Source organism: Ammospiza nelsoni, chromosome 5, assembly GCF_027579445.1.
Source record: "Ammospiza nelsoni isolate bAmmNel1 chromosome 5, bAmmNel1.pri, whole genome shotgun sequence".
In the NCBI taxonomy this organism is placed as follows: Eukaryota; Metazoa; Chordata; class Aves; order Passeriformes; family Passerellidae; genus Ammospiza; species Ammospiza nelsoni.
The window spans coordinates 6,309,083-6,320,035 of NC_080637.1; the positions used below are offsets into that span (position 1 = coordinate 6,309,083).

Below are 10,953 nucleotides of genomic sequence, written 5' to 3' on the forward strand. Positions count from 1 at the left end.
TCATCTTCCAGGCAACCAGCGACAGGACGAAGGGATAGGATCTTAACTGTGACAGGAGAGGCTTGGGTTGCACACTGGGAAGAATTTCTTCATAGAAAGAGTGACTGGACATTGGGGCTGCCCGGGGAGGTGTTGGAGTCACTGTCCCTGGGGCTGTATAAGGAAACCTGGCCGTGGCACTCAGTGCCATGGTCTGGTTGACAATGTCTGTTTGGTCATAGGTCGGACTCGATGGCATCAGCGGTCTTTTCCAACCCAGCAGATTCTGTGACCCGGTGCCCCGGCAGCAGCACCGGGCCAGGCTCGGGCCGGGGCCGCGCTGCCAACCCCGGTGCCGCGGAGCTCCGCCCGCCCGGCCCGCTCCGCCCCCGCCCGGCCCGGCCGTTCCGACCCCGCAGCGATGGCGGCCCGGCTGTGCAGGCTGCAGAGGCCCCTCACGGCCGCCTTCAGCAGCGCCGCGGCCGCGGGGGCCGGGCAGGCCCCGCCGGCGGAGCCGCTGACGGAGCTGCGGCAGGCGGGGGGCGTCCGGTGAGCGGGGCCTCCGGGGGCTCCGGGACGCGGCCGCGTTCGGAGCTCGGTGAGCGTAACCTCGCCGTGTTTCACGGCTTTTGCAGCACCATCGTCCTGAACAACCCGCGGCGGCGGAACGCGCTGTCGCTGCCCATGCTGCAGAGCCTGCGGCGGGACCTCCTGCACGACGTCAAGAGCCGGGAGCTGCGCGTCATCGTCATCGCGGGTACCGCGACACCGGCCGGGCAGGGACACAGCGGAGAACAAACCCAGACCTCGCTGGGAATAACGGGAAACGGGGCGGGAAGGGACCTGTGTGCTTCCCTAAGGCTCCCGCGGCTGTCAGTGCCCGGCAGGCCTCCCTGTCACGTTCTTCCTCTATACTCACCCCAGCTTCCCCTTTCCTGTACTTAATTCCTCATTCCTAACTCAGCACTAACGACCGAATGGGGTTTTGTTACGCTTTTGGTTTTAGCCAACATGTCTAAGCATTAACACGTTTCAAAATGTTAGCAGTGAATTCAGTCGGGGTATGGCATCCTAGGGTCAGGGTTAATTTGTTTTAAGATTGTATGGAAGGAATACTTTAAACAGAACAAAAGCCAAACCAAAAAGTTCTAAGAGTTAGCAAAGTAAAGCATTAACATCCCCACACAGGGGTTTTGTGCAGGAACAGGCAAAGGTAGGATGGTGCTTGTTGCCCTGTTGACAGGTACAGACTGTGGTGAAAAACAAGGTTTCTGCAAATCAAGTGTCTGCTTCCCTGCTCTGAGCCAGGATCAGCCCCATTATTTGGTTTGTCAGAACTATTTTTAAAAACACTGCAGTGAAAGAGAGACTGCAATATCAATACCACGGACACCTGTGACCCACAGATGTAAAACAGCCTCTCCCAGAGCCTGTTACAGTTTCCTTCCATTTACGTATTAAGCTGTAGAGTTCTTAAAGATAGTGAAACTTGAGACATACTTAAGCCACCTTTTTTTCTTCTTGCTATTTTAAGATAAGCTTCCTTTTCCCCCCTTCCAAACATTTCAGATAAATTGGTTTATTAATTTAGGATCATGCTGTTTCCTATACGTAGAGGAAAACTCTGGGTATTAGGGCACACACACAAGAGTAGAAGAGAGCTGATTTCACAGGGGTGAGTTAAAATATACATATTCCTCATTTCAAACAGGAGTTAGAAATTTTGTGAAACACTGAAAGCTCTTCTTTGGGAGTACAGTGCTCTGGGAGTTTGTAAGCACAATTGCTTTTGGTTTTTTAGAAATTGCATGTTCCTGTTTATTTCTAATTCCCCTGCTGAATAAAACACAAAAGAAGAAATTGCAAGAAAATAAAAGATTCCTCAGAGAGTGCTTTGGGCTTTTAACACAGACTTTGCAGTGGATTCTTCAATGAGGTTCAAATTAATGTTATTCATTTCCAGATATATATTACCAATCCCCTGAGCTGACTGACAATTGTCTGGTTAATTCGGGATAGATTGTGTCCCAATAATCTGGTTCATAAGAAACAAATCCGTAGGTAAGGTTTGATCTGCACAGGTGTAGCTGGAAATGTCACAGCCATACAAAAACCTGAGAAGTTCTGAAGGATTGGAAAGCATCACATTGGTTCATTCTATGGCAGGTAGTGACATGGCAAAGGAAAACTGTTGTGAAGATTGTGGACCTGTATCGAGTGTTCTGATCTTAGCAAATCCAAAGTTTAGTTCCACAGAAGTCTCCTCTTTTGCTGCCCAAACCCTAAATATGCTTTTGGGGGTTCTCTAGGTGACAGTTTAGTAGCGGAGAAAACACTACAACAACCCTTCTGGTTCTCCTGTAGCAGAATAACCTTTTTTCTTTATTTTTCCATTGTGACCTTCAGCACCGTGACAGAAAAAATACCGATGCTTACTTAGCAAAAGTTAATAATTAATTCTGGGTACAATAAATGGAGACTAAGTATATTTATCAGTCTGAGAGCAGAGCATTCCAGCCTTGCTCCAGCTGATAAGCTTGTGTTGTACTGAGGAGCTGTTTTGAACATCCTTACACAAAACTGGGCTCAGAGGTGAAGTGCATTCTTTCTAACTGAGTTAAGTGTAATGGAAGTAAAATGAGACCTTGAAAAGTGGTAATGGGTGTTACTGTGCTCAAATGTTGCACTGCAGCAATTTAAAGTTACCATAAAACCCAGAAGGAAATATTTTGGAATTCTGTTTCAAACTCCCTCCCCAAACTCCTTTTTGAACATTGACATGTCATTGACATCCCTTTAGCTGGGACATTGATATGCTCAACCCCTGATTTCTTTATTGCTTCAGACTGACTTTTCCTGAAATTCTTTGCAGCTAAAGGACCTGTATTTTGTTCTGGCCATGATTTAAAGGAACTGTCAAGTGAAGATGATGTGAAGCATCATTCCCAAGTATTTGAACTATGTGCAGAGGTAAGCAGTTCTTCTTGAGTGTCTCTGCCATTGCCTGCTGTTAAGAGCAAGCATTGGTTTAAGGAGGGACAGCATTGGTCATCTGCTTGCTGAAGTACAGATTATTCCTTCAGATTCCTTGATTTTTGTTGCTCTGCTGTTTTAATGCCTGATCCTGGTGAAATGATGTTGTTCTGGATTTCTCTACATGTACATAGAAGGACTAGAATGGCAATGTGCATGTCTCCAACAATGGGCACAGTCAGGGTGTGTTCCTGAGTTTAGCCAGTGTTCCTTGCAGCTGAGTATTTGGGCAATGTCTTTTCTAGAAGTCTAGGGATAAACACTTCCACATCACTTGTGATCAAATGTTCTTTCCCAGCATTTATTTAGTTAAAAGTTCAGGATCAGCTTAAACAACTAGTACACAATCTGAAGGTAAGATGTGACTCACTGGTTGCCCAAGTTCTTGTTAGAGACACAGGTCAGGGAGGTGGGAAAGTTAAAGTGAATCCTAGAGCCTTTGGAGAGAATGGCAAAATCCCCTTTGATAGTGGTGGAGCTAGAATTTGACCCCTAATCTCCTCAGTGTGACAACAGTGAGTATTTGGAAGCCTTTTGTTCTAGTTGCTCCAGAAGTAGTGATCTCTAAGACATTGCTGAGTCCATATTTAAGGAAAGCTGTAAAAGCCATGTGTGAAATCCACAGGCCCTTCATCATCCTTTCATCAGAAAGGAAGCAAGGTCCAACAGTTTGGGCTTTCTTGGTAAATAGAGAGGAAGGGACTTTTGATGGCTTCCAAAACAGGATTGTGTCACCCTAATTTCCATACTGACCCTTCTTTTGTGCGTGCAGGTTATGACTTTAATCCAGAAACTTCCAGTGCCAGTGATTGCCAAAGTGAACGGCCTGGCTACAGCAGCTGGCTGCCAGCTGGTGGCAAGCTGTGACATCGCAGTGGCCAGTGAGAAATCTCAGTTTGCTACTCCTGGAGTGAACATTGGGCTCTTCTGCTCCACACCAGCTGTGGCCTTGGGCAGATCTCTTCCAAAAAAGGTAAGCTTCCTTTCCAGAAATTCTTCGTAATTTTGTAGAAAGTTGGTTCCTGTGTTAGGAGTTTTAGTTCCATTGCCTGAACTTTATTTTCCTGCAGTGCAACATTCAAAATATTTTATTTCAAAAGGCATCTCCATAACTCTTTGGAGTGGGAAAAATAATAAAGGGTGAACTCTTGTTTAGGAAAGGCAGCTTTCTACTGATGTGACTCCAACCCCAGCACGAGCTCGTCCCAGCAGCCCCCCAGCTCAGCAATCCCTTTCCTTTCCAACAGACAGCTCAGACATCAGCCAATGATGTTCTCCCCTGAGGAGGAAACCCCTGCAAGTTCAGGATAACAATCCCACTGAGGCATCAATTCTTGCCAGGCAATGACATTTCACTGCCAGCAGGATCTGCCTGGCTGTAGATCAAGATGCTTTAAATAGCATCTAAAACCATCCTGTAGTGTCTTCCTGTTTTATGTCCTACGGATTGTGGCTGCACATCTCTCACTGCATAAAAAACTGTACAACCTGTAAAGCCAATTGGATTCATGCAGGCAGATGGTCCAAGCCCAGCAGGGCTCTGCTGGGATGCAGTGACTGAACTGCACACATCCCATTGCTGGATAAAAGCTTCAGCTTGAAATTTCCCATCTGCAGGGACATCCTGTTCAAACAGAGTCCATGGGGGATTTTTCCAAGGCTGCTCTCGTGTGCATTTGCAGCTGTTTCTGAGTTAGTATTTCTGGGCTGTAGGATTACCTTTTCAAAATGTGTGGGAAATACTTTTCTCTGTGCCACTTTTCGAAGCGGTAAGAATATTCCCTACAGTTCCCAGAATTGGTAATTTTTACTTTTTAACAAAAGAAGTTGCTATTGTTTGTAGCTACCAGAACAAAGATGCTAATGAGGATAATCAGCTCTTATGATTTGGGCATTGGTCAATTGCTCCAGGAGTCTTGGAGAACTTTATTGATACATACCATTGAATAGTCACTGAGTATTTGGGGGAATTTTTAGTCTCAAACCTCAAGCACCAGATGCTGGAAGCAGCAAGCAACTGAAATAATGTGGCTATAAAAAGTCCATATTTAAAACCACTCATACTAAACTTAAAACTAGGACAGGTGTTTTCAAAAACTGCACATATGCCCAGCTTAAAATACCAAGTTTAGTCATTTGACTTTGTAGATGACCCACTTCTCTTTTAATTCCTACAACAATCACTAGAGATTGTGGGCTTTTGAGGAGAAACCCAGGGGTGTCAGCCTAGGACAGCTGGAAGCAGTGGGCAGGTTTGAAGAGACCAGCTTTAGACCCTTCTCTTTGCTGAGACCTCTTAACAGGTCCTTGGCTGTTTAAAAGCCCAAAAGACTTAAATCATTTGTGAAAAGAATAACTTGTACTTAAAGGAGGAGGCTGAAATTCCCCAGACAAAGCAAAGCACTGAGTTGGGTTGACTTACTACAGTATTTGTCCTTTTCAGGTGGCTCTGGAGATGCTTTTCACGGGTGAACCCCTCTCTGCCCACGAAGCGTTAATGCACGGGCTGGTCAGCAAGGTGGTACCAGAAGACAAGCTGGAAGAAGAGACCATGAAAATCTCTCAGAAGATCTGTGAAAGCAGCAAATCTGTCCTGGCCTTGGGGAAGGCCACCTTTTACAGACAGATAACCCAGGACCTTGACACTGCTTACAAAATAACTACTAAGGTCATGGTAGATAATTTGACTTTGAGAGATGGGCAGGAAGGCATTGAAGCCTTTGTTCAGAAGCGAAAGCCTGTCTGGTCACACTCTCAGGAGGAGAAGAAATGAGTCCTGTCTCTAAACAAACCTTAACTCTGCTTTATGATTCTTCACACAGTTGCCTTTGGGAATTATATTTTTATTCTTACTGAAAGTTAAATTTCTCTTCTTACAAATGCCAGACACAATAAATTTACTCTAAGTATGTAATAAATGTTAAGAAAAATCAAAGAAAATGGGTTTTCCTTGATAGCAGTAAATTTAATCTGTGGTTTTAAAAGTAACTCTGTGCTGCAAAAAACAGTTTAACGTGTCTCTGGTTACATATGGAGTCACAGGGGATGAGGGAGAGCTCAGATCACCTTGTTCAGAACCTGCCCTCCATAGTTCTGGATGAGAATTGTTATTTCTTGTTATTAATAGAGAATTGAAGGGCTTGGACACATTCCAGAGATGATGGTAGTAGGTATGGCAATGGATTCCAGGACTGTTAGAGTGTTGCAGACAGAAGCCTGTAACACAGTTGTGCATTGCTCCTCATATCTTCCTGTGAGCTGTGTGTGTCAGCAGTTTGTCCCCCACAAATCCTGATTTCCCACCATCAGTTCAGCTCCCAGCTCCAGGGTTTTGTTGACTGCAGGGAGGATGAGCATGGGTTGGGTGAAAGGCAGTGTCTTGCCCCAGCTGTACTTTCAGGCTGCTGTTTGTTGGCAGGTCCATCCTTGTGCTCAAAGCTGGGCTTTTACAGCACTGGAGCAGTTCAGCCATGGATTTAAAGACTTGACAACTTCCAAAAGAAGGGGTTCAGCTGCTCCACTGGGTAATCAGTTGCAACTCTCCAGGTGAATTTTTTATCAATGTCCAGTCTGAGCCTTGAAGCAGCATTTTCTGGCCCATTACTTGGCATGATTGAGAAAGTTTAGCTCCATTATCTGTGTAACTCTCTTAAGCAGTCACAGGCTGTATGTAGACCACACTTAGATTCATTCCTCTGTGCTAGGCTGACAAGCCCTGCTTCCTCCACCCTCCCTGTAGGTGATGTTCTCTGGGTAACCAGTTTGGCAACCCTCCAGCAGACCTGTTCCAGTTTCTCCAGATCCCTTTTGTACTGGTTGTGCCACAAGTGGGCTGTATCCTAAATATGGCCTCACCAGATTTGGGCAGAGGAGAGCAGAATAAGCCCCCCTTGTGCTGGCCTGTGAGCAGTGCTCAGGGTGTGCTTTGTCTGCTCTGTGAGGAGTGCACTGCTGCCTTGGATTCAGCCAGGCATCCCCTGGGAGCCCATTTCCAGCAGGACTGTGCTCTGCCACTCCACTCCTCACCTGTGCTGGTGTCCTGCACTGGTTATTCTTCCCAGGTGAAGAAACTTGCATTTCTCCTTGGGTTGTGGTTTGGATTGAAGCCAGGCCTTTTGGGGTGTCAGCCAATGCCCCAATTTTGCAAAAATTGCAGATTTGCTGAGGATGTGCTATTGATGGCAGTACTGGATGAAAAGAGCCTTGGTATCAATCCATGGTGATCAGCATGGGATGATCTCCCAGGAAACACATTTTTTCTGAAGTTTCACACAGCCAAATCATGAGGGCTCATCCATCTCATCTTTAAATAGACCTCTAAGCAAGACCATGTGAATCACAGTATAGATAAGCCTTTTTTCTTTGTTGACAGTAGAAGCAGCCTAAAGGGCTTGGTGCAGACCTGGGTGTCATAAGTTAGATCAAATGAATCCTACCTATGACTACTGAAAGTCCAGATGTGGAAATATCAATTATACAGTTCCACAAAGTCCCTTTTCCATCTACAGGTTCAAAAGAACAAAATTTTCATATCTGCTACAAGTTTTAATTTTAAGAAGGGAAACTTGAACTTTAATTGACCATTACACTGTTTCACATTGAATGTGAAAAATGTGCATCATTGGCACTAGCTGTTTTAAAAATAAAAATTTTTATTGTTACCACCAGGAAAGATGGGTAAGTTTTTTACAAACTCACCCAGTTTATATAGGTTAGAAACTGTTATGAGCAATTGTGAGATGGAAGAGTTAAATCTGGAGTCCAGTAACCTTCATCATGTCCTTTCCAATGCAGTAAGGTGCTGCACTTAGCCTCTGTTCCCACACGCTGCTCTAAAAGCATTAGGAAAGAGTAAATTGTTTTTAAAAATATTTATATTTAATGGCTATCTTGCAACTACTCAGCAAATCTCAACTGGCTCTTTTGTTCCAGGCTTTTAGAAATAAGTACATTATCTGATTTTTGCAGAACAGTGCCCTTTCAGCTAACTGCAGTAATAAAATGGTTTCACTGGCCATCTTAAAGCATGAGTGACAGTTTAGATGAGCATATTGTTTCAGAAATTCAGAAATTCTTCTACAGTTGATTGCCATCTACAGGGTTTGGCATTATTATTAACTCCATTCAGACCTTGAAGAGAAAATATATTTTGTTTTAACTCAGTTTTCACAATATTTGTACTATTTCATGTAGTAAAGTAATTATGTAATAGTAGAATTATAGGATCACCCTCGAATGGTTTGGGTTGGAAGGGACCTTAAAGACCTTCTAACTGCAACCCCATGGCAGAGACAACTTCCACTAGACCAGGTTGCTCCTGAACACTTCCAGGGATGGGGCATCCACAGCTTCTCTGGAAAAGCTGTTCCAGTGCCTCACCACCCTCAAATTAAAGAATTTCTTCCTAATACCCAATCTAAACCTACCCTCTTTCAGTTTCAAACCACTCTGCCTTGACCTGTCAGTAGTGCTTTTGTAATTAGCAATCATCAGTTCTAAAAATGTTGGTTTCCACAGAACATTTCCCTCTTGCTTGAACACTAGACAGAAAAGCTTCAGAAGGTTTTATAACATCCCTACACTGGCCCCTGAAGACTGACAAAACAACTTAATTTTTCATTTCTGACTTGCATGGGCTTTTTATTTTTGCCCACATCTGCCCTTATTGTTTAATTTAATGGATTTACAGGCTATTCCTGGGAAACAGAGCAGCTCCAGAATTGTTAATTAAGTACTACAGCCAAGAAAGAGCAAATCAAATGATAGATTGGGAGCCTTATCACCGTGTTTATCTGCTGCCTGAGGGAAGAGTTTGTCCCAAAATAGCAGAGATGCTATCCCTTGTCACCCCCTCCATTTTTATTAAAGAATCTCTCTGCAGAGAAGTCTGCCAGGTAATTAGCCTAGTTTCAAGTCACCCTAACAGCATGTGGCTCTGGAAACTAAGTGCAAGTCCATCTGCACACAGCCTCTAGGATGCAGCTAATCCTTGGAAATGACAACAGGGACACATTTTCCATCCATGTATACAAGAACAGCTGGAATGGAAACCAGTCATGATATACAAGCAAGGAATTGCCAGCATGAATGGAATGAACTGCCTCAGAGTCCATGGAGGCCTTAGAATGGCTTTGAGCCCTTACCTGGAAATTTGAGAAAAGATACAAAGGCAAAATGTAGAGGATATGATTGTTTTACTTGGGATGTAGCTTCAGGCTCCCCTCATGAACAAGGCAAGTGAAAATCCAGGGAGCAGTGACAACACAAGGCACAAGATTATTCCTAATTCATGGACCAGACAATGACCTGCCTCACCACATCACCTGGGGAATATGCACTGAAAGTAGAGTTAAACAGAAGACATGGGTAATGGGCAAGGTATTTATACCCTCTGTGCTCCACAGAGCCCAAGGACAGCTTTTATAAGCTTTTATATAAACTTCATGGAGTTTCCTTGAGGCCACCAACCAGAATTCAGCAGCCTGGGTAAGAATTAGTTTGGGGTTGGTTTGAAGTAATCTCCTGTAGCTATGGAGGAGAGAGTTGGAAAATATGTCCTACAAAGGTCCAAAAAGCTGGATGTAGTTCACATTAAAAATACATGGCTACCTCAGTGGCAGGAGCCAGCAGCAGAGTTTTTACCACCTAGCTCATGATTTGTGAGCATTTGGAAGGCAGCAGTGTGTCCTTCACAGAACAGCCTCTGGGTAATTCCTGTGCTGTCATTCCTGTATTGCAGGTGGGGAAATTGAGGCCAAGTGTGCTGTGCCTGAGGTCTCCTGGTGAGCCCGTGGCACTGTGGCAGTGGCACTGGGAATGCTGACACCTGCTCCTTGCATTTCTTCAGCAACAAATTTTCTGGGGAAATCAGCAGAAATGCAGGATGACTGTGTACCCTGAAGTGACTGCAGAGGCTTCTGAACAGGAATTATGAGCTACTGCATCAAAGGCCTCTTGCTTGACATTTATTGGCTTTTTGATGAATGTTGGGGTAATTCTACTGTCAACAGTTTCTCATTAGAAGCCTGGCAAAGTACTTTCTGACCATTATCTCTCTCAATATCACACTGTGTTGCTACAAAGAGCAGGGGTTTTATGTAAAACCCATCTATCTCTGTAGCTGCAAACTTTTCTAATAATTCTACATTTGAATAATCTCATGGAAATGCTGGCTGCTGTATCTGAGCAATAAGGAGACTAGACAAATGGTTAAATTTCCATGAAGACCTAAAGCTATAGAACAAATCTCATACTGCAATGAGTAGGATTCATTTGTCTTGATTCCACTGGCACTGCACCTCAATTATACTAATTCTGAATTTCGCTGCTGAATAATGCATTCCCATCCTGCTTTACACTTGCAGAGGAAGGAAAAAACCATCAGAGCTGTACCTTTCTCACTCTCCACAGTGTGATGTACCACCTCCTGGCTGCTTATGGTCAGTATTAGGAATTATTTTTGTCAAAACTATAGATTTTCTAAAAATAAAATAGTAGAAATATACCCCTAATACCATTGTGTATTTGGAAAGGGGAAAAAAGTTCATTCACCTTTGATGTGTCCAATGTATTAATTTTCATGCTATGAGTTTTAAAGCATTAACATTTCTTTTAAATATTTGTATCCTGGAGTCATGATAGTGGGAACATCATAGGGCTATTGTACCTTTTATTGATTATGGTTGTTATAGACAAAGAAACTAAAACAGAACCAGATGATAATTAATGGAATTTCTACTACTAAAATGTGTTTGATTAATGATTAATTTTCATAAGCTACTTAATATGAAATCCTTTAATTTTCCCTCCTAGAGGCAAGGTGGTGTTTTCAGCCTGCCAAAACCAAGACTTGTAATGCTGTGGACTCTAACTAAAAGCAAACTTTCCCACCAACTCTTTAGCCTCACTTTGATGGCAGTGCAGATGAACCTGTTGGATTTA

The 10,953-nt window shown here is 43.8% G+C and overlaps 1 protein-coding gene across 1 annotated transcript; it reads left to right on the forward strand.

Annotated features, from left to right (window-relative positions):
* Nucleotides 1–298: 298 nt before the first annotated feature.
* ECHDC3 (enoyl-CoA hydratase domain containing 3) lies at nucleotides 299–5,952 on the forward strand. The gene is made up of 5 exons (XM_059472163.1): nucleotides 299–528; nucleotides 615–736; nucleotides 2,852–2,949; nucleotides 3,785–3,985; nucleotides 5,456–5,952. The coding sequence occupies exons 1-5, from the start codon at nucleotides 401–403 to the stop codon at nucleotides 5,783–5,785; spliced, it is 879 nt and encodes a 292-aa protein (XP_059328146.1). The 5' UTR covers nucleotides 299–400; the 3' UTR covers nucleotides 5,786–5,952.
* The last annotated feature ends 5,001 nt before the right edge of the window (nucleotides 5,953–10,953 follow it).

Bases quoted from the DNA above. Each gene is read 5' to 3' on its own strand.
- ECHDC3 (XM_059472163.1), top strand. From the start codon at position 401: ATGGCGGCCCGGCTGTGCAGGCTGCAGAGGCCCCTCACGGCCGCCTTC. The intron at 529-614 runs GTGAGCGGGGCC...CGGCTTTTGCAG, and splicing joins CGGCAGGCGGGGGGCGTCCG to CACCATCGTCCTGAACAACC. The intron at 737-2,851 runs GTACCGCGACAC...AATTCTTTGCAG, and splicing joins GCGCGTCATCGTCATCGCGG to CTAAAGGACCTGTATTTTGT.